Here is a 23,695-nt window from a genome sequence, read left to right on the forward strand (position 1 = left end):
GGCAAATAGGAGCAAAAGCAGATGAAACAGAGGGAATTACAAAAAACTGTAAATGGCCAGTGGCTGAACAAATGCTTTGTATAATTAGCCATAGGATGAATAGAACAGGAAAGTGCACCAAGTATGATGATAAGATGCCCCTGAACACACAAACAAGGAAACATATATGTAATGAATTGTGAATGCTAATGTACAAAAGACTTAATTCAGTATTGCAAGTTAGGCATATTTCCCTCATCATACTGAAAAACCTTGATGGTACTTCATTGTCCTTTTTTGTAGTTTTGATATTTATCAGACAGTCACTTTAACTGTATAACTAAAAGGTTTTCAGCAATTCACAAAATTGATGACTATTCCCAAGGTTGACTTCATGGGTCTTTCAACATCTTTCTGCAAACTGCCATTTGTGTTTTGCATGTGTGCAAGGTCCATCTATTAAATGTGCTCCACTTTAGTTGTCGAATGCAGAGGCAGTTAGACGAAAAATGACCGGCAATCCGTGATATAGATTTGTTCCGCTAATTAGCTCACAAATATGTAAATAGCTATATAAAAATTGTTACAAATTCACATAAACGGCCATTATCTAAAAAATGTGTCTGACATGCTGTAGCTTAAGATCCCTGTACCGCTGCAGAAGCAATGGCTCCAGAACAACTCACATGGGTAAGTTAGTGCACACAGTACAGGAATAATTGCTCTACTTCACGTTTAACAAGTGGCAAAACCTGCCGTATAATCATCATTGTCGACAGAAGAAGAGTAACCTGGAAGGTGGTGTGTTCCTTTTCGATGTAACAATATCTGTATAGAAAGAGGGCTAAAAGACTGCTTTGATGCCTGCTTTTATTTTATAGTTTTATTTATATATATATACTTTTGGTTTAGTCTGGAGAGAATTCCAAAATATGTCTTTGAATGTCCAAGTTTGCATCCAAAGGGAAAGTAGGGATCCCACATCCAACCGCACACTCGGCTGCCCGGACTGAACAGGTAGAGAGGCTTTTTTACATTTTATTATTTTTTTTTTCTTTGTTTCAATTGTCAGGATAAAGAAGGGAGAGGCAAAAAAAAAAAACGCAAGTACTAAAAATATTAACTGGCAGGTCAAAGTCAGACACCTCAGAGAAAAGCCTCCTTTCACTCTGTGCCTTCATTTTCTTCAGCAGTGGCATTTTCAGCAGTTTTTGATGCCTGCAATATACAAATGTTAATCAAACAAAACTGTACTTTTAGTGCAAAAATGTCATTCCTAGTGAGAAGACAAACATTCAATACAAGGTAGGCGATGGAAGAATTTGGTCAAGCATGCACTCACTTAGATTCAGAAACTGGATTGTCAAAATCTACTTACTGGTGTTATTTAGTCATTCTAGTGGATGGTCAAACCATTCAGATAGCATCACAATTTTCCTATGCATGGCTGCCCAACACATTATCCTCATTTAATGGAACAGTTACCTGCATTGTACAGATTACCCATTCTGATTTGGAAGCGCTCATCCTGAATGAAGACCATACATTCCAATTTTCTCACAAAACAACCCAACATGGAGAATGCTTACAACACAAGAATCTTGTCTAAAATAACAAATAATCAATTCCTATGTAGAAGCAACTAGCCAGCCAATGAGTTACTATTAGGCATACATCTGCCTAGTCTTGTTAAAGGGTTACTGTCATCGGAAAACATTTTTTTCCAAAACACATCAGTTAATAGAGCTACTCCAGCAGAATTCTGCACTGAAATCCATTTCTCAAAAGAGAAAAACAGGTTTTTTTTTATATTCAATTTTGAAATCTGACATGGGGCTAGACATTTTGTCAATTTCCCAGCTACCCCTGATCATGTGACTTGTGCCTGCACTTTAGGAGAGAAATGCTTTCTGGCAAGCTGTTTTTCCTTCTCAATGTAACTGAATGTGTCTCAGTGGGACATGGGTTTTTACGATCGAGTGTTGTTCTTAGATCTACCAGGCAGCTGTTATCTTGTGTTAGGGAGCTGTTATCTGGTTACCTTCCCATTGTTCTTTTGTTTGGCTGCTGGGGGGAAAGGGAGGGGGTGATATCACTCCAACTTGCAGCACAGCAGTAAAGAGTGATTGACGTTTATCAGAGCACAAGTCACATGACTTGGGGCAGCTGGGAAATTGACAATATGTCTAGCCCCATGTCAGATTTCAAAATTGAATATAAAAAAAATCTGTTTGCTCTTTTGAGAAATGGATTTCAGTGCAGAATTCTGCTGGAGCAGCACTAATAACTGATTCATTTTGAAACTTTTTTTTTCCCATGACAGTATCCCTTTAAGGTTAAACTGTTTACATGCTTATGGAGCTTTAGTCTCCTGTGCTTGTATAATCCAATGAAAGGAAGTGCAGTGTAGAGACAATACAATACCTTCTTTTTCTTCTTCTTCTGGGTTTTACGACTTGCTGAACTTTGCAGAAGTGCCTGTAAACAAAGGCAGAATTTTTATATTAGATAAAATTAGTTTTGTGAAGTGGCGTAAAGAGAGAGCACTGGGGCTCCCACCAAAATAAATCTTCAGAGGGGCCAGGAGTGCATGGCTACTCCACCTGCAACCCCCCCCTCATGCTCACGCAGGGATTTTAGTGCTATAGTAAGCAGTCTGCTTCCTCTATCGTTACTCCACTAGTTTTGTGGATGTATTTTATACAAAGGGGGAAAAGGATGCCGAATAACCTCGATTGAATACACAAATTACTGTAAATTGAACTGAAATATGCATACTTTTATCCTTTTCCCAAAATTTTACAGCAAGAGAATCTCTAGAGAATCTCTATTCAAACGTAACTTGATATATAGTAGTAAAGTCTCACCCACCTTCAACTCAGAATCTTGCACCTCAAGCTCAGATTTGTACAAATCAGGTTCAAAGGGGCCGCTAGTTATCCTCATAGGACCATTGGGCATTAAGAGAACAGTGAACTTGAACTGAGCTACAAATTCACCTAGAATAGAACCCAAAAAACACATTTTGCAAGTTAAAACAGACAGTGGCATATCCTGCCTTGCCTAGAAATGCTATCTATTTATAGCAGAGCTAATGCAAATAAAATGAAATAGAGGCATCAGTGCTACAGTGTAGACATTAAAAACATACAAGATTTAAAAAAAAAATACAGGCACTTTAAAGTGGATATCCACAAAAATAGTAACAAATGGCACACTCACTTCAATGCTTCTGCTTCAATTCAAATCGTGTTCTTTTTATTTCGGTGAGATCAATAAGCAAACGTTTCGGGGTCAAGCCCCTTCATCAAGTGCTACTTACAAACAGTGTGATTGAAAACATTTAAAGGGTAGGGTCTTGTGTGACCACACCCCTTCGTGATTAGATAACATTGGTTACACCTTTGATGTCCATTAACATTGTGTTTGTGTATTCTTTGTTACATTTTCCACCATCAAAAGGATACAAAGTGCCTCTGCAATAAATAAATCCATAAATAGTGTAAAAAACTTCATACCGCAATCCTTCTTGTAGTGTTCAATATATCGATATTTATCAAGACTGTGGGATAAAATTTATAATATAAAATAAAACTTTCATATTATAAAAACATAAAATCACGTGTTCTTAGTTTATGTTTTTATAATATGAAAGTTTTATTTTATATTATAAATTTTATCCCACAGTCTTGATAAATATCGATATATTGAACACTACAAGAAGGATTGCGGTATGAAGTTTTTTACACTATTTATGGATTTATTTATTGCAGAGGCACTTTGTATCCTTTTGATGGTGGAAAATGTAACAAAGAATACACAAACACAATGTTAATGGACATCAAAGGTGTAACCAATGTTATCTAATCACGAAGGGGTGTGGTCACACAAGACCCTACCCTTTAAATGTTTTCAATCACACTGTTTGTAAGTAGCACTTGATGAAGGGGCTTGACCCCGAAACGTTTGCTTATTGATCTCACCGAAATAAAAAGAACACGATTTGAATTGAAGCAGAAGCATTGAAGTGAGTGTGCCATTTGTTACTATTTTTGTGGATATGTGATGAAAGCTCTTTTAATTGCAGCAGAGCTAACATTTGAGCACCTCTTAATCTTGATCTATACATAAGAAGGATAAAAGTTTAGCGGAAGAAAAAATTGACATTTTGTACCTACACTTTAAAGTGGAGCCCACTCCATGGTTTTTATGTGCAGTATTTCATGATATGGAGTTATATAGTTTTCCCTTAGTTGCATTGTTTTTTCATTATTTAGGAATATATAAATACAGATATGTGATCTCCTATCCAGAAACACATTATCTACACAGTAAATTACAGTTACAATAACCCTTCTCTATAGTAATATTCTAACAAGAAGCTGACAAGGGGACACTGTCTGTCACATCAACTAAGCATATATAATAAAATGCAATACTTTAAGCATAGCATTAACAAGGTCCCCATTTAGGTTTATTCATTCTGCGCAGTTAAACATTGTAGAATGTGTCAGTATACAGTATAAATAACATTGCTTGGTGGAATATGTTTTTCCCTTTACTGCTGTGTCAGCCCTGAATGGATTATGAAATAAGCCATATTTTAATATCAAGACTGTCTCTATTATGCAGTCCAAAACATTTTTCCTAGCTCTAACCAGTCACGGCCCTGAAGGAGTTTACAACTGGTTTTCCTCTCTGACCAAGCTCTATCTTGGTCAGAGCGGAAACCTGACTCACTTTCATTCCTAGCTCTGTGCGGGTGAGAGGAATGGTAACAAAGAAGCTTTTAACTATAATGCTCCAAAAAACGGTTTTGTTACCATTTATTGACTACTACATAAGCTTGTATTTGGTCTACCTTGGCATGACCTTCAATTCAAAATCATGGATTCCTTGTTCAGACCAAGCTTCTATGAAGCTGTCCATGCTAATGTAAAAACGGAGGGGAACAATGGTTTTGAAAGTCAAAAAAGTATTTAAACATGACTGCAACTTCAGCCCCTCGTAGTATAATCAGAGCCACTTATTTATTTGATCTATAATTATAAACACTTCCTGCTTAAAGGAAAAGTTGTGTAAAAATAAAAACTGGGTAAATTGATAGAAAATGTTTTCAATATAGTTAGCCAAAAATGTAATCTATAAAGGCTGGAGTGATTGGATGTATTGAATAAAGGCCGTTTTGGGCCAGAAGCGTTGTTCTTTGTCTGATAACAATAAGTTGGCAAAACATACCATGTGCCATTATCCTAATGACCAGCAACTAGTGGCACTGAAAGAAAATGTAGCAAGGAAGATGCATAATTACAACAATGCTAAACTGATAAGGAAAGCAGGGCAGGGTGAAAACCTTACAGCTCTCAGAGCATATGTCAGGAAGCCCATGTTACCATCCTCATTCTATTCTTTTGGTGTGCGTGTGTGGGGGGGTAACAATTATTACAATAATTCTTTATTGTAAATGATCTACCATGTGCCTTTGGGACATAGTACCATATGTTGAAGGAAGGAACATTTTTTTATAATCTGTTCTCAACCTCCCGCTTAATAGATAATTTACCAAACAGACAAAATATTTGAGCAACAGAATAATAGCTGTCTGAAAGAAAGTATGAATCTTTTTGCAATAACATTTTTTTTAAAGGAGAAGGAAAGGCAAAACATAAATGCTTTTCTACCTTAAGACTGGTGTACAGATAACTCACTGCAGGTTTCGAAAGTTGTCTGCCTGCTGGTATGTGGAAGCATGAGCGCTCTGCGTAGCCTGGCGTGTGTGACTCGGGTGACGTCACTGAATCTGCAGGTGTCTTCCTCCCTGCTGCCAGAGGCAGCCTTGAGGCGCGTAGAGCAAAATTTCTGTTCTTTGCGCATGTCTTAGGGCTCTGTTTTTTCCCTATGTTGATGACGCGCATGCAAATTCAGCTATGCGTGTGTCATCATTGACCCCAAACACCACGCCCCCCAGCCCATCAGATCATTAGCGTCTCAGTACTAAGTAGACGCAGAGGCATAAATTATTGCAGTATACTGGGGACAGCAAGCAATGATTTTCGGTGCGCAGCGAGGGGACAATATATATAATAAAAAGCTTGTGGTGCGCAGCGCTGGGAAAATATTCGCTCCTGGGGTCAAGGCTTTTATTTCCCGCACATGCGCAACAAGGAGAATGAGGCAGAGGGAAGCTTCCTGTACTTTACAAACATGGCGCCTGTGTTATTACAAATGCGACCAGAACAACAAGACGGATTTCAAACGATAGGATTGGCCTGGGTGAGTTAAAACTTTAGCGATTTAGGAGATATTGAGGAGTACATTAGAGGTAGATAGGTGATGTTTTTTGCCTTTCCTTCTCCTTTAAGATAACTTGTTAAACGAGTACTGTACATCCAGACATTACCTATTCACAATAAAGATAGCAAAAACTGGTTAGATGTAGACAAAGATGTCCATCCTTACCCTCCTTTTCATAAAGAACATTGAAAGGTTGGAGAAGCTCATGTTTGGCGCATTCCACAACTCCCATTCTCGCCTTCTTTTCATCCTCAAATGCCCTGCATAGTATAATAAGGTAGGGTCATGAGCAAATAAACTTTATTATATGACAATTAGTAGTTTGAGAAACAAACACAATATGTGCTTATGTGTGGTTGTTCTGTTTAGCATTGTTTTTTTCAGCAACACCAGCCCTTAAGTTTGTTTCTAACAAATGTAATATCCCTTACAGCAGCCCTCCAGGTTACAGCACATTACAAATCATCTGTTTGTTCCCTTTACTTTTCTATGGATCATCAGTATAACCAGATGTATAAAGACTTTGAAACTGAGTCAGAGAGATAAAGCTAAAAGTAAGAAAGATAAGTGATACTATGTTGAAATTGTAATTTTTGTTGGAGCCATGAGACAGTGTAGCCAAGAGATGGCGCTGTGATAATGAGTATAAATTGTAACTTCACAGATGTATCAGTAATTTGAAAAAGGACTGCAGGTGAGCCCGAAACGTCATGTTTGTTGCAGATCTAAAAGCCATATGCTAATAAAGGCTTTTTAAATTATCATCTTGAATGGAGCCATATATGAGAATACTTGTAAAACTGGCTGGACTGTGGGCCACTGGACATGTGCACCACCTAAATAATTAAGAGGTGGATAAGTGGGTGAGTGCTGACTACAAAAAGTTTATTTGTTCCCTTTACTTTCTATGTGCACCATAAATCTGTGTCAATCAATTAAAAAAAAATGTACAACTTAGGTAAACTGGAATCATTCCAAACCTTTATTAAAGATGATGATGTATTCGCACCACAGTCACAGAATCAGATCTCCCACCCACCTTAATGTCTGCTATCACATCAGACACACCTGTTAAGACCATTTAAACTAAATACTAGTATGTCGTACAGCTTGAGAGTACTCATCATTCTTACACTTCCACTCACTATTACCCAAATTTACACTTATTTGTTATTCTACACTATCTAGCACAATACAAAAATCCATATTTAGTATGATGTCTATTCAAGATTATGCAGCAACAGATCAGGTAAACCGCAAGGACAGCAGTACCTGAGAGTGAATGGCATTGCATCAAAGCGCCTCTCTACTTCACTGAAAAAGGCACGGGAGGTTTTCATTTTCAGGCCATACTGCTTAGTGGGGTCCCTTTTGTAAATTGTTGTGCGCTGTCCCGCATCCTTTGCCTAAAGCAGAAAAGGGCATTATTATTGCAAGTCTTGAGGAAGAGAAGAACACTTGTACATGTTTCACGGAATCTGGGGAGTAACCTACCTTTCCCTCTCCAGTGCTAATAAGAACATCGACAGCATAAACTTCATGGACCTCAAATTCTGCTTTTTCATGGTCTTTCCTACAAAAGTAGAGATTTGTTTTAATATTTGCTGGATATCACAAACATTCCTAGACCCATCTTCTTTCACATCATCTGATAGGTTCAAGTGAAGCTGTAAAAAAGTATGTTACTCATTTCTCTCACTAGCAAATAAATGTAGTGTAAAATGCAAGTCTGCTGGGGGGGGTAATAAATAATTTCCAGGTTTAAAGTATATGTATTAAGTAAAGTAATACTGAAACATTTTTTAAAGGACCAGGTCACTTTATAGAAGTTTGCTAGAACTAGCCTAATATGCTGTACCTCAAGTATTGCTTTAAAGCCTACAGGGATACAAATGATATGCTCTTTTCAGTATTTTCCCTCCGTTAATATGACAACAAAATGTCCTTCAGAGCCATTTCCCATTTGGTAGAATGGAAAACATGCTCATTTTGCAACATCAAAGTGCTAAATGTCTGCCTTTACATGCTCATCAGTCTGTGGAACAGTTAAGAAGCTCTGAAACAAAAGTAAGAAAGCAAAATTAGAGATGGACAACACTCACTTTTGCTGGTCAGTGGGGTTCTGAATGATAGTCTTCTCTCCATCAATGACATGCTGCTTTAGCTGGTGAGAAAGCATTCCTGCAAAAACATAAGGTGTTGTGCATACAATAAATATGACTAAAGCAATTACGCTGCATAATCCTTATTTTCCAACACATAGACCCAAAATATCAGGACATAGTTCAGTAGTTTCAGTATCTGTATGCCCTGTTTAGTTCAGGAAATAAAATAATACAAAAATTAAACTCTATCCTGGCCAAAAAGTGATAAAGCACAGGGATAAAATGTCCAAATTGTATGTCACAAACTGTGGCTGATAATAAATGGGTTTCATGCACTCATTCTATACTGTAGTACAGGGATGCCTTAACTGTAACCCTTCAGTTGCTCTTAAACTACAACATACAAGCAGCTGGGTCCCTATAGGATGGGTATCCTAGTGTGAGAGAAAACTTCTTAGACATTCGAATTATACCAGAGGTTTTTCTTAAAGGTTTTCAGATATGATACTCTAAACGCATCCTCTGCAGAGTTGTTCTCCATTTATGGAGGAATGGACACATCATTATACACGTTAAGAGGAACAAGCGCTGTTAAAGGGGTTGTTCACATTTCAAACACTTTTTTTCAATTCAGTTTTAAGATAGTTCCCCAGAAATAAAGATTTTTTTCAATTACTTTCAATTATTTATTTTTAACAGTTTTTCCAAAATCTACCGTATATACTCGAGTATAAGCCGACCCGAGTATAAGCCGAGGTACCTAATTTTACCTACGAAAACTGGGAAAACTTATTGTTTCTAGTATAAGCCTAGACACAACTACAGCCCTGTCTCCCAGCAGCGCACATTCTGCCAAAGCTATCCCCCAGCGATCAACCGGACTTCTTTGCAAAGTTGATGGTAACAGAGAATTGCCAAACGGATTACTGTGTGCATTGTCCCACTACCATGTGCAGAGGGATGCTGTGTGATATTGCCATCACTGTTAATCTTTCGTATAACCAACAGAGGGCGCTGTTTGATATTGCAGTCTCTCCCCAAGTGAACTGTTGGTATAGGAATGATTAAAAGTGACCGCAATCTCAGATACTGCCCGCTGACCCGAGTATAAGCCGAGGTAGACTTTTTCAGCACATTTTGGATGCTGAAAAACTCAGCTTATACTCGAGTATATACGGTAAGCTTAAAGTTGAACGTTCCTGTCTGGTGTTTGAGTCTGGCAGCTCAGTAATTCAGGCGCAGACTCTAAACAGTTACAATTTTGCAACATTTAGTTAATACATTTCTCAACAGTATCTCTGGAGTATTAGCAACTATTGTATCAATTCTAACAGCTGCCTTTAATGTAACCCAGAGATTCTGCTCATCAGGGACAAAGATAAGAAATGTATCAACTAAATGTGTCAATTTAGAACAGTTTACAGGGTCAGCGACCCCCCCCCAGAGCTGCTTTAGAAGGTGAAAAATGGTCACACATAGAAGATAGAAAGTTATTGGATAAAGTTGTTATTTCTTGCGATCTATCTGAAACCAACTAGTTGTTTGAAGGTGAACCGCCCCTTTAATGCTAAAGGACTGCATTAGAAAAGGAGAATAGAAGGTTCACTTTTATGTAAAGCAGTCAGTAAAAAAAATGAAGAATGTAATTTAAGAATTGTTGTTTCATTTATGTTGTATTTACATACGAGAACATTTAAACAAAAACTGAATCTTATAGCTCATTATACCAACTGGGGTATTATCAGGTTATGGAATAATGTGGAATGAAGATCTTTATTATACAAAAATGTAAAAATAGCATCAAGAAATTCCTTAAAAGAAAAGGGATTACCTTCTATTGGAGTACATTTAAATTCTGGAGAAATTTTATTCCATGCTTCAGTCACTTGTGTGTTCTAAAGATGAAGGAGAAATAACAGTTCTAAGTGATTTGTCTACTCTGCAGAATCAATGTGGTAGCCTAACTTGACCGACTTTCCTTTGAACATCACAAAGATGGCAGCAGTTATGAGGGCTAAAAGGTCAAAGCACTGTCCTTTGACATAAAGAAGAATGGATTGGTATTTTATTTTTTTTGTGTGGAGTGAGTTGTGTGGAGCATTTCTGTGCCAAAAATGGCTTTGTGTGTCCACTGATTTGCCGACATCTCATACCCAGGCAGGGAGCAGAAAGCTGCTGATTAATTTTTAATATACACAAGCAAAGAAAAAGCTAATGTAAACAAGGCTCCCGGGCCTGATGGCATACACCCCCGGGTTCTAAGAGAGCTTAGTTCAGTTTTAGACCAGCCCCTATTTCTGATTTTCTCAGATTCATTTTCATCTGGTATGGTGCCTATGGATTGGAGAAAAGATGATGTTATTCCAATATTTAAAAAGGGATTACGATCTCAGCCTGGCAATTATAGGCCAGTAAGATTGACATCTGTGGTGGGCAAATTTGAAGGCTTGTTAAGGGATCACATTCAAAATTTTGTCCTAGTGAATGGCATTATGAGCAACAATCAGCATGGCTTTATGAAGGATAGGTCATGTCAGACAAATTTGACTGCTTTTATGATAAGGTAAGTAAGATGCTGGACAGTGTGGGGGGGGCAGTAGATGTGATCTATTTGGATTTTGCCAAAGCGTTTGATACTGTGCCCCAGAAACGACTGCTTTCTAAACTAAGGTCTGTTGTGTTTAATGAAGACGTTTGCGCATGGATAGGAAACTGGCTACAGGATCGTGTACAGAGGGTGGTTGTTAATGGGACATTCTCTACTTGGAGTAAGGTTCTTAGTGGGGTCCCTCAGGGCTCGGTATTGGGTCCACTTTTATTTATCTTGTTCATTAATGACTTAGGGGAGGGTGTTGTAAGTAATGTATCCGTGTTTGCAGATGACACAAAACTATCCAGCCCAATAAATTCCATCCAGGATGTGGCATCCTTGCAACATGATCTTGACAAACTGGCAATCTGGGCAGCTAAGTGGCAAATGAGATTCAATGTTGATAAATGTAAAAATATCCAAGCTCCTTATACCCTTAATGGGACTGCACTAGGCAAATCCATTATGGAAAAGGACCTTGGAGTCCTTGTAGAGGATAAACTTGGCTGTAGCAAGCAATGCCAGTCAGCAGCATCAAGTGCAAATAAGGTCTTGAGCTATATTAAAAGGGGCATGGAGTCACGGGAGGAGGGGGTCATTCTTCCACTGTATAGAGCACTTGTAAGGCCCCATCTAGAATATGTCGTACAGTTTTGGCCTCCATCACTCAAACAGGACATTATTGTATTAGAGAGGGTACAGAGAAGGGCAACTAAGCTGGTAAAAGGTATGGAAAATCTTATGGGTTATGAATAGCGTTAATTTGAAAGTTCTCACCTGATTTCCTGGTTTAACAAGACGCAGAGCGGCTTCTCCACAAAGATGCGCTGCTTTGATGACATCGGCTTTACGCCCAGTCACCGGACACTCCTAAACAGAATAGTCTCCAGTGGGTTAAAGCTTCCAAAGAGAGCACAGAACAACTACAACTGATTGTTTTTATGCAATTCAATACATCTCAATAAGGGGGCAATTAAAGTGACGGACAGGTTTCTATGAAAACTAACAGGAATATGTATTACTAAAAAAACAAAGTGCAAGTCCTTTCTGTCTGTAGAGAACTGAGCCTGAGCCTGAGCCAGCCCCAGCCTAGCAATCATAATGCACACAGTACACTGCAGGAGCAGGGCTGCATTATTCTGAAAGCTGGGCTGAGTGAAGCACAATTCTCTCTTTTTAAAAGGGACAAACTTCCCTGACATAAAACTTACAACCAATGTAGTTGTTCCACTTTAATAACTTCGTTAAAATGGGTACCTTTGAGGCTCCAACAACAAAGCTGTGGGCAACATTAGCAATGAAGCCATCCACATGAACACCTAGATCGCTGTAAACAAAAAATAAAGATTGTAAGAAAATAAGATAATGGGAGTGTGTTTAATGCTGAAGTGAAATTCTGTAATAGATCATTTGAAAATGACTAGATTAGGAAGTAGTAAGGGGAATAGCAGCTGTAAAAATGAGTCCTCTTCCTTCTGTGTCCTGCCTCCTAGTGGGGAATGCTATACCCCATGTTCCTGTGTCTCACAGACGCCTATTGAGAGAAGCTGTTTCACTGCAGTTTGCTACCAGAATATGTATGGAAGGATTCATCAGTCCATAAGAACACACAGAATATTTCAGTGCAACGGTGCTTACTAATAAGAGTTTCCATGCCAAATTATACTCCGTGTGACATTCCATTTTTTTTTTTTTTTTTATACAACTCTGTTCTGAAACTCTATGGAATTTGGACTATCAGACAGGAACACGACACCAACAACCATGAATTTTGGTTTGAATGTCAGAATTAAGTCTTACTAGGAAAGATGCACAATGAAATCTGCTTTATGGATGGCTGGGTTCATATTTTTGTTTTTGGAAATATTGAATAAACAGTAAAAGACCCAAGACAAATGGTACATCCATCTAAAATTGTATTGCAGAAGTTTTTTTGCCCACGCCAGCGCCACTAAGCCACATGTTCTAGAACCTAGTGTCACAGGCAAGAGTTATATTGCAAATAATATGCATGGGGGAGTAAAAACTTTGTTGCATTCATACTTGCACTTTTAGCAGATAAATTATCTGTGTAACAGCATGAAAAGCAGATAGGCAGTTACTACACATCCTGACCTAAACATTTTGTGCAAATTGATTACTTATTTGACGCCTATGTAAAACTGCACTTTGAATACACAGAATCGTAGCACATCTACATTCAGTTTGTGTTAACAGATGCATATTACATACAGGTTACAAATGAAACATTGAATGTTAAAGGGATTCTGTCATGATTTTTATGATGGTTTTTTTTTTTCTAAATTTCACTGTTTTACACTGCAAATAATTCACTCTACAATATAAAATTTTATTCCTGAACCAGCAAGTGTATTTTTTTTTAGTTGTAATATTGGTGTGTAGGCAGCCATTTCAGGTAATTTTGCCTGGTCCTGTGCTTTCAGAAAGAGCCAGCACTTTAGGATGGAACTGCTTTCTGGCAGGGTATTGTTTCTCCTACTCAATGTAACTGAATGTGTCGCAGTGGGACCTAGATTTTACTATTGAGTGTCGTTCTTAGATCTACCAGGCAGCTGTATCTTATGTCAGGGAGCTGCTATATGGTTACCTTCCCATTGTTCTGTTAGGCTGCTGGAGGTGAAATCACTCCAACTTGCAGTACAGCAGTAAAGAGTGACTGAAGTTTATCAGAGCACAAGTCATGTGACTGGGAACAGCTGAGACACTGACAATATGTCTAGCCCCATGTCAGATTTCAAAATTAAATATAAAAAAAATCTGTTTGCCCTTTTGAGTAATGGGTTTCAGTGCAGAATTCTGCTGGAGCGGCACTATTAACAGGTGCTTTTAGAAAAGAAAAAAAAAAAACTCTGTGGACACGCAAGCTCTTTCTTTCTGCCTTCAACTACAGGTTTGCAACACCGAGATGAAATCAGACTCTGCATAAGGTTTGAGGATTACCATGACTTTCTGTATTTCCTTTAATGCATTAATTACCTGGAGAGTCCAATATACTTAAAGCAAACACACATTTCAGGTTAGAGAGAAAGGATTGGCTTATTATGGCAGTTTACGGGTTACAGAAAAAAGTTCTTACATTTTCACCAGATCACCATCCTTGAGCAGATAATCTTGGTCACTTTTCAGAGGTGAGAAATGACACACACAATTATTTACAGATATACTCGTTGGGAAAGCAATTCCTGCAACATAAAGAGAGGTATAGAGCTGGATCAGAAATCATGAGCAAAATACATTGCAACAGGAAACTGTTGCAATCCCTGCAAGTTCATGCCAATCACTGAAATTGATCAAACATCTTGAATGAAATGCTGACGAAGATACCCTGGTAAGACTCTAGTATGCTAGACGATATTGATTTATTAAAGCAAACAGACAAATTGCTTAATTCAATATAAAATTGGCTGCAAAGACTGAATGAGTATGGGTTTGAGAAATTCTATTAACCAATAGTGGATTTAGAAAAGAGATGTTGTACATTACATTTTGTAGTGTATTGAAATGTTATGCTAAGCACATGAGAACATATGGAACCGTTAAAATGTTTGGATTTGGCTAAAAGGGAAGATTTCAAATTTCCTCCTAATAGGAGCATAGCAGTTTTAACTAGGGATGAACCGAATCCAGGAATCAGTTTGGGATTCGTCCTTTGTCAGCAGGATTCGGTCTAATCCTTATGCCTGGCTGAACTAAATCCTAATTTGCATATGCAAATTAGGGCCGGGGAGGGAAATTGCGTGACTATCCTGTAGGATCACAAAACAAGGAGGTAAAAAATGTTTCCCCTTCCCACCCCTATATGTATATGCAAATTAGGATTTGGTATTCCGCCAAATTGTTTGCGAAGAATTCGGGGGTTTGGCCAAATGCATTGCACTGTGATGTTCTGTTCCTTATTGAGATCACATGTGCAGGGAATTGTGGGGTTTGGAGGATTCAGGCTGAGGACAGATGGCTGCTGATACAAAGTAACAGTAGTCAGCAAGCTCAGCAAAGTAGTCAGACAGATCAGCAGGAGAGCAGGGCCTAGGCAACTGTTCCAAAGCATTAAAAATCATGAAAAGTCTGCATTTTTTTTTTTGATGTATATTGCAAAGTTGCTTGAAATAATGTTTACTTTTCAAAAAGCTTAAGTTATGTTTGTGTGGAGTTCCCCTTTAAAGTTGTTATTTATCTATTATGAATACTGAGGCCAGATGGCATATCTCAGCAAACATTTTAACTATAAGGCTAATGTCCCGCAAGCATTTTCTCCATCGGTAGAGAAAACCCATGTGTGTCCCGTTACAGCCTTGTTCTAGCAGGCAGTGATATGAATTGCATCTGCCCATCACTGTGCAGATAAAGCAGATTTCAGCCATTAAAACCACACAAGCATGTCAGGGGCTCAGCCAACATGGGGTAGCCCAGACTGCTAACAATAGTCTTTCCTGTCAAGGTTGGAATCTTTGCAGATCAGGGTGAATTTTGGGAGACTTAGTGGTGGCCATACAGGTGTATGTGAGCCTACTATTGCATAACGGTCTGTTATAGGCAACACCATTTGTTTTTGCTATGGCTGTATGATTATCCAGTGTGTCCCGGAACTTAAGAACAAAGGAAATGCATTTGTCCAGTGGCATTTATTAGTGGACAAAAACAGGTCCGGTGTGCCCTTTAGCTTTAGGGAAATGTCTATCTTGGCTGCTTATCATTGTATGGTCTGTTTGATTATACAGCTAAGTAATCAATACCTTTTTTCATTTCCTTCTCCTTTTTGAAGATTTTGCCCGTTTCCTCCATAATCATTGCATCACCCTTCTCACACAAATTAAGGAGTGATGCCCCAGCTGTTGCTGTATCCAACAGAGTGCGCAGGACCCCTAAAAAAGAAAGCAAGGTCAGTATTCATGAACACTTTCATTTGCAAGTGCATTGGCACATTTGAGTAGGCAGATAACTGTGCACTAAATCGTGTTTTGTTATGTGGGAGATTATTCTAAGGCGTTTGTCCTTACAATGCAGGCATTTCATTATTGTTATAAGCAGCTTCATCAACTTTTGGGTAAAACACATATTCAGGAGTTTAAAATTAGGAGCCAACAATTCTGAAAAGTTCTGAAGAGAGGAAACTCCTGTGATGATGCTCTGCTTAGGGAAGACTTGAGAAAAGTAATTTCTGCACTTTTACTAAGAAGAGCAACAACAAAAGAGTTTCTTAGGCTGAAAATTGCTGCAGACTACAAGGCAGTTGGCAGAACTGACCAGCAAGCTGCAATTTCATGATTATTATTAACAGTTGCAAATATCTTGCAATCCTATTTTTAAAAAATAGTGAATTGCAAAATGTCTCACAAGAATCATTCTTAGCTATTTTAAATTAGTTTTTTTAGGGTTTATATGTCATTTCCTTTAAAGGGGATAAGGGGATATAAACCCCAAAGTACATTATTTTCTACTGAAAGATGTCTAAGCAGTTTTCCAATATTCAGTCATATTTAATGATTATATATATATATCCGTTCTCAAAGTGAGGGAACAGGCCAAAACGTTATTCCTTTGCAATAAAATAATTTTTAAATAATTATAAGTCCTGAGAGTGCTGAATCTTTTTGCAGTGAATAGAGACTATTTGTTGACTCTGCACCCAGGCATATCCATCATGCCGGCAACCTGTGGAAAACACCGCACTCACAGGACTTTGTATGAAAAAAAGCCACAAGGGCTGTGATTTTATTCCTCAACGTTTCGGCTATCAAACTCTAGCCGTCCTTCACCTCCTGAGGACGGCTAGAGTTTGATAGCCGAAACGTTGAGGAATAAAATCACAGCCCTTGTGGCTTTTTTTCATACAAAGTCCTGTGAGTGCGGTCTTTTTTCACTAAATATATGTAAATTTTTACCAGCACCAAGGCATTTAACCACTTTATTGTGGATTGCACCAGGTCGGAAGCTAGTTCGGATGAATGAAACAATGTACAAGCCGTCAGCTCCCCTCCAGCAAATGAGCAGACCAGCTGTTTAATGAGCTGCTCCTTATCTAAAGCTTCAGTTTAGGCAAGGGAACAGTGTGGAAAGGCAGTAGGCTTCTCAGTGGACTAGTGATTCGTTTTGAATGTACTTATAAGAACAGGAAGTCATTTATCAACGCTGGGCAAATTTGCCCATGGGCAGTAACCCGTGGCAACCAATCAAATTGCTGCATTCATTGTTCTACTTGCTGCTGGCTTCAAAAAGCTTATCACTGATTGGTTGCTATAGGTAACTGCCCATGGGCAAATTTGCCCAGTGTTGATAAATGAGCCCCAGTGACTTTAATTTCCAAGTTCAGATTTTGGCTGGGTGCAGGAAATATCAAAAACCATAAATAAAAGTACTCACAGTATGTTTGCTACAAGCTTTATTCATTCAACTAATTCTGAAACGTGGTGTATACTGCTCATCTAATGGGCCAAGGGACAAGCATTATACAAACACCACTGAAAAAAATGGCAGCCATGCAAATACAGATTTCACCTTCTTTCAACAACACATTTACTATCCTACCATTGCCATTTAAGTTAAGGAGTTTTGCTTAGAATTTATTAAAAATATTTTCTTTTTCCTCTGTGTATATATAGAATGTGAATACAGTAGAATGATGCCTTAGGGGCAATGGTTTGTGCGGTGTGATAACTGCTACATGCAGAAATGGTAAAAAAAAAAAAAAAAAAATGCTACATGCTACAGGTCAGATTACACAGATAATTATTTCCCCCTAAAATATGGCAGCATCTAGTTTTTAACCATATTAAAAGTGCAAAACATGAGAACATCAGGTGTTGGAACAAGAAACGTAGGCATTCCTTTTCTGAAAGAATTTTAAATGAGTTTGATTTGCAACCGAGCACTCACACATTGGCCATGAAAACCTGGCAGCTGGCAGATAGCTCATTTACTAACCCCACCCCCACTCCATGGACTTGTACAATCAGCTGGTAGTTGGGAGTAAAATCTATACAGGCATGTTTTAACCTCTTCAATGCTAAGGGCAGAGACACACGGTCAGATGCGGGGAGATTAGTCGCCTGGCAACAAATCTCTTCTTTAGGGCAACTAATCTCCCCAACTGCCTCCTGCTGGCTACAATGTAAATTGCCGACAAGATGGCACTTGGAGCTCTTCAATTTTCAAAGTCGCCCGAAGTTTCCTCGTGAGGCAACTTCAGAAAATGAAGAGATCCGAGTGCCATCCCGTTGGCGGTTTACATTCTAGCCGGCGGGAAGGCAGTTTGGGGAAATTAGTCGCCCTGAAGAGGAGATTTGTCGCCGGGCGACTAATCTCCCCGAATCTGACAATGTGTATCTGCCCTTAAGGTGATTTCAACATGCTAATCATGATTTACCTGCAACAGTGGAAGGGAGCAAAATTTAAGTGGAAGTGAATTAAAACCACAACTTGTTGGTAAATACACGATATTCAGGAACACAGAAGCAAGGCTTTAAAGGGCAATATACTTTGGGAGCTTTGTCTGTACCATCAGTTATGTTCAGGACAACATACATAGTGTGAATGAGTGTGAGACACAGCAAGAATGTTCCACATATAACACTTGTTACAGTAGTCTTATAAAGAAACTTACTCCCATGATGTGCATAAATTGTTCCTGTACCATTTTTTTCTTAGAGGGGGAAGCAGTTTTAACCTGCACACACCTGTGCATCATATAATCAGTAAAAAGACACAACTACATTTAACACATGGCACAGTTGCCCTAGAACTGTTTGAATTGTCAGTAGTGAAGCTAGCAACACACTAGCTTTGCCAGGTCATTAGTCAAGCAAACCTTTGCTACTGTAGCTACAGATGTGGTGGAGCAAAAAAGTTTTAGAATTCAAACTGCCATCTTTGCATGCAAAACAACGAGCTTTCAGTAAAAAGTCATAATAGTGTCACCTTAGCATTAATGCTAGTCCTTTACAACATATGGGTCACCCTCACATGTTGGGTCACCAATCAGACACTGGGAATCTCTTTATTAAAACACAAGCACATACTGTCCTGACATTTTTAATGCTGCAATACCATCTGTTTTACTAGAAATACTGAATACAAGCCCCAAGACAGTATAACGAGCATAAAGCCAGTGTGCATCACTGTTCAGAATGCTACTACATTTCCTATCCACTAACTGGAGTTATTTATAAAATTTCTGCGAATTGTATTTGTTAAGAGGTCACCGTGAATTATTTATGCGGGCAAGACTGTGGGTACAAATATCAGTTTAGAATTGCATATGCCTTCACCTTGAGAAAAGGTACTATTGGGTGATCACAGGTAATGAATGAAAAACAAGCCATCATTAGTTGGAATATATAAACAATATGTATCAGATGTCAGTTTAATTTCCACTACTGTATGATGATAACGCAAGTTTAAATGTAATGGTTTGGCTCAATGGGATATCAATTGAAAAGGGTTATTCCAGGTGCTTATATATTTATTTCATACCGATGCAGTATTGCCATTAACGGCAATAATAATAAATACACCTGTGTCTGCTTCCTTCCAGTTATAGGTTTGTATTGTTTGAATTAACATAGCATGTTATAGTCTGCAGGCTGATCTGCCCCATATTGTAAAAAACGCACAGATTAATTGCAGCCCTTGTATTGTACACTTTAACTCAATGAAACACTGGCTGCAATTGGCAGTCACCAACACAACAAAAGTGTGCAGAAACACTCTACTTGGCTCCAGTCTGCCCTGGTTACTACTTTGCGTACAACTGCTAATAGTGCAAGAGAATTTCCCCAGGGTACACAAGCTAGAGGGAATGGAACTATTAAAAGGTAGCATCACGATAAAATTCATGTCAATGTTTCAAAAAAGTCCATGTCAGAAACCACATTAATTTGACTTATTATTTCTGATGTTGCTGTTAGAAAATGAGACTTTTTATTGAACATGGCTAGTCTCGCAGAGATAGTTAAAGTACTTTGTGCCATGTACATATATCATCCTCCGCTACTAAAAATAAAACCATATCTGACTTTAGCGACACTTTCAAACTACACAGAATCGATCACAGGAGAATCACATTTGCCAAATGTCATCCGCTCTGTGCAATTCCTAAAAGTAGAAGTGGTTTAAAGTGGACCTGTCACTCACATACTAAAATCTGTATAATAAAAGTCCTTTTCAAATTAAACATGAAATTCCAATTTAATTTTTTTTATTAAAGCATTCGTAGCTGTTGTGAGCTTGTTTAAAAATAGCAGCTGTCAATCAAATAGTGTCTGCCCCTCCTCTATGCCTTAGACTTAGAGGCGGGGCAGACAATTACTTTCACTTTCCATTCAGCACCTTCTAGATGTCGCTGCTCTCCCCACATTCCCCTGTTCTCTTAACCATTTAATTGTGTAATCAAGGCATGGGGATGGACATCAGGTCCCCCATTCTGGTGCACAAACAAGATTCTGATATGATACAAGGCTTGTCTTAATAACAGTGTCCACAAAATGGCTCCTGTCTGCTTGCTATAATTATGAATTCCCAGACGGAAGAAAACAAGATTTAAATAATTTATATTATGTAATTAAAGTTCATTTTGCTTGACTAATGTGATGAAATAGTATCTCGAAAATATTTTTTTTTGGTGACGGGTCCCCTTTAAAGACAAACTGTAGAATGTGGGTGTATTTTTGCAAGATGCACTGCAACTAACAGCTACAGGTTTGTCCTGCTCTATTCCAAAGACAAGCCAGTCAGTTTCATGTGAAGGACAAACAGAATTGGCCCAGTTTGCACCAATGCTGTATTTTGTTGAATCTAGTTGGGACATATAAACTATATGTACAATTATGTATATAGGCAAAACAGAGAGCATTAAAGAATTTGAAAAAAACAGGGATACTAAAAATTTAAGTCTTACTTTGTACAGAACAGTTTACATATACAAACAATGAGACGGTACAGAATTATTTTGGCCAGGGCACGCAAAAAAATGAAGAGATTTTTAGGCATGAAAATTATTTATTTCAATAGCCACAGAATACTTCCACTTGAAATCGACTAAAAGTTAGTGATTTAGCTTCCCCTTTGATATCCGAGAGCTTGGTGTCAGCTCACTTTACAAGTTCCCAGGTACATAGAGAATTCTCGGTGGCAAGCAGCTTACAGTTCCTCATTATAATTGGCTTTTGTCGCTGCAACTGAGTAACAAAATTGTGTGCCTGTGTGTATAGTAATGAGATACTTGTTCTAAAACGGAAGTGAAGTTCTCGAAGGGAAGAGTAGGTTGTTTGTCATTTGCGGGTCAGGATGGAAAGGAAGTTAGAAGTGACAGTGAATCAGCTTGGGAGAGGCAGCAATTCTCCAGCATTTCATTGTCATTTCTAGGGCTCATTTGCTGCCTGTTGGCAACTGAGCGGCAGTACAGTGACGCAGGACGGACACCAGAAGTTGCTGCGACAATGTAGTCTGTGTATTTAAAGGGGTGGTTCAACTTTAAGGTAACTTTTAGTATGTTATAAAATTGCCAATTCTAAGCAACTTTTCAATTGGTTTTCATTATTATTTTTTATAGTTTTATAATTATTTGCCTCTTTCTTCTGACTATTCTTCTGCAGCTTTCAAATGGGCGTCACTGACTCCCTTCTAAAAAACAAATGCGCTGTAAGGTTACAAATGAATTGTTACGGCTAATATTTTTTACTTGTCTTTCTATTCAGGTCCTCTCCTATTCATATTCCAGTCTCTTATTCAAATCAATGCATGGTTGCTAGGGTCATTTGGACCCTAGCTACCAGATAGCTCAAAATGCAAATTGAAGAGCTGCTTAAATATCTCAAAAACCACACATAATAAAAAATGAAAACCAATTGCAAATTGTCTCAGAATGTCACTCTCTACCTTATACTAAAAAGTATTTCAAAGGTGAACAAAAACCCTTAATCTGAAAGCACAGTCTGCAACATCTTCATCCATCTGAAGAAAAGAAGGGTACACCTCCCCCCAACTAAACGTTTTTGGAAAAAAAATGGCACAATGAGTGCCCCCATCTACACGATTTCTGATTCTGTCCCGTGTAGTTTCCCCTGGCAAAGAGATATGTGCTACGTATAACTGCACTGAAGTATTGTTTAATAAAAATGATTGAACACCCCCAGTAAGTAGTTGGTGCTTTCTAATTTCCTACAAGACCTGCTTTATAGGGTTCCCTTTGCCTTGGCACTAACGCAGCAGTGTTGAGTTCAGTATGAGCAACTTCGCTCAAGTTCACCCGCCCCTGACGCGCCCCCACAGCGAGAGAGAGAGAGAAGAAAGCGGCGCAAGTGCATGAGGCAAATAGAGACAGAGCGAGCACGTGGGTTCCCCGGCCTGGGAAACAGACGGGTGCCGGGGAGACACATGGCAGGCACGACACGTGCGTACCCTCAATTCCCGATATCTCCAAAGCACAATCCCCGGCTGCACGGGAATGCCGGGAAATATAGTCTAAACAAGTTAAAAGGTTGAAGTCACGTGCCTTAAGGGGCCAGAGCGGGATAGTAGAGGGCAGTGGCTTGATTGTCTCTGCCATGGGGGGGACCTCAGACACTGTGCCTGGCACAATAAAGTCAAGTGTCCCCACACACACTAACACACAATAAACCCTTCCAGGCGGCACTGACTGGGTTCACGGCCTACGGAACCCGTTCCGGTTCACTAATAGTGCCCCTTCCCTGGCATCCGAGTATACTGAAGCCCGACTTCCGAGCCCTCACAGGGTCCCCCACTGCCTGCTACTCACTGTTGGCAATGTCGCCCCCCATCTTGTACTTGGTGACCACCAGATCCTCCGCGATGGTCTGCTCCTGCTGTTCTTCGTCACCCGACATGTTTGTGGCCTCCGACAGCTCTTTCACCCAGTCCTGAGTACAAGCAGTGGCAAAGGCTGCAGCAGCGCGCGGAGGCGACAGGCAGAGAGAACGCGAGGGCGCTGGAGGCGGGAGCACAGAGCCCTGAGCTGAGGGGACGGGCAGCGTGATAACCGCAAGGCGCTCTGGGACATGTAGTTCACAGACACCGCTCAACGTCGGCCAGGGTGGAAGGCAATGAACCTCAGACGCCGAAGCACATGTCACTGCATTTGTTTCCGGGGCTTGCTGGGAATTGTACTGAAAACGAGGCAGCTGAGTAGGAACTATGTAGCCGGCGTGAGGCAGGTGTGAGTGTGACAGAGCCAAGCACTACAACTCCCGGGACACTTGTCCTCAGGGGCGAACGGAAGCGACAGTGATCAGCACAGGGAGAGGAAAGACTCAGGAATCAACTTTTCGTTTTTACATGGCCTTCTTAGTTTGCTTCTTCCAAACCACAACCACAAGTGCCTGTTTGTTGGGCAGTGAGAACCATCAATGGAAAAAATTATAATTATATTCTGGTCCCTTTTATTGACGTTCCATTGTGCCTGGTTGTTACATTATAGGGGGTGTTCACCCTTGAGATAATTGTAGAGAGTGAATGATATCCCCAGACAACTTGCAATTGCTTTTCACTTTTTATTATCTAAGGTTTCTGATTTATTTCGCTTTTTATTCAGCAGCTTTTACATTTGTATTTTTAGCAATCTGGTAGCTATGGTCAAAATTCCCCTAGCAACCATGTATTGCTATAAATAAGAGGCTGGACTATGAATAGGAGAGGCCTGAGTAAAAAGATGAGTAATAAAAAGTAGCAATAACAATATATTTGTAGCCTTTCA

The 23,695-nt window shown here is 39.2% G+C and overlaps 1 protein-coding gene across 1 annotated transcript; it reads right to left on the minus strand.

Moving 5' to 3' along the window:
• Positions 1-1,034: 1,034 nt before the first annotated feature.
• On the minus strand, positions 1,035-22,854 carry pa2g4.L (proliferation-associated 2G4 L homeolog). The gene is made up of 13 exons (NM_001092361.1): positions 22,742-22,854; positions 15,723-15,851; positions 14,066-14,171; positions 12,226-12,295; positions 11,746-11,838; positions 10,210-10,273; positions 8,376-8,454; positions 7,768-7,846; positions 7,546-7,679; positions 6,439-6,533; positions 2,851-2,978; positions 2,404-2,457; positions 1,035-1,197 (listed from the first exon to the last, which is right to left on the minus strand). The coding sequence occupies exons 1-13, from the start codon at positions 22,827-22,829 to the stop codon at positions 1,144-1,146; spliced, it is 1,173 nt and encodes a 390-aa protein (NP_001085830.1). The 5' UTR covers positions 22,830-22,854; the 3' UTR covers positions 1,035-1,143.
• Positions 22,855-23,695: the final 841 nt, after the last annotated feature.

Source organism: Xenopus laevis, chromosome 2L (genome assembly GCF_017654675.1).
Source record: "Xenopus laevis strain J_2021 chromosome 2L, Xenopus_laevis_v10.1, whole genome shotgun sequence".
NCBI lineage: Eukaryota > Metazoa > Chordata > Amphibia > Anura > Pipidae > Xenopus > Xenopus laevis.

Excerpts from the sequence above, each read along its gene's own strand:
- pa2g4.L (NM_001092361.1), bottom strand. The coding sequence starts at position 22,829 with ATGTCGGGTGACGAAGAACAGCAGGAGCAGACCATCGCGGAGGATCTG. Across the intron at positions 14,172-15,722 it reads GGAGAAGGAAATGAAAAAAG|GAATTGCTTTCCCAACGAGT; the intron begins GTATTGATTACT and ends TTTATGTTGCAG. Across the intron at positions 12,296-14,065 it reads GATGGTGATCTGGTGAAAAT|CGATCTAGGTGTTCATGTGG; the intron begins GTAAGAACTTTT and ends TTTTGTTTACAG.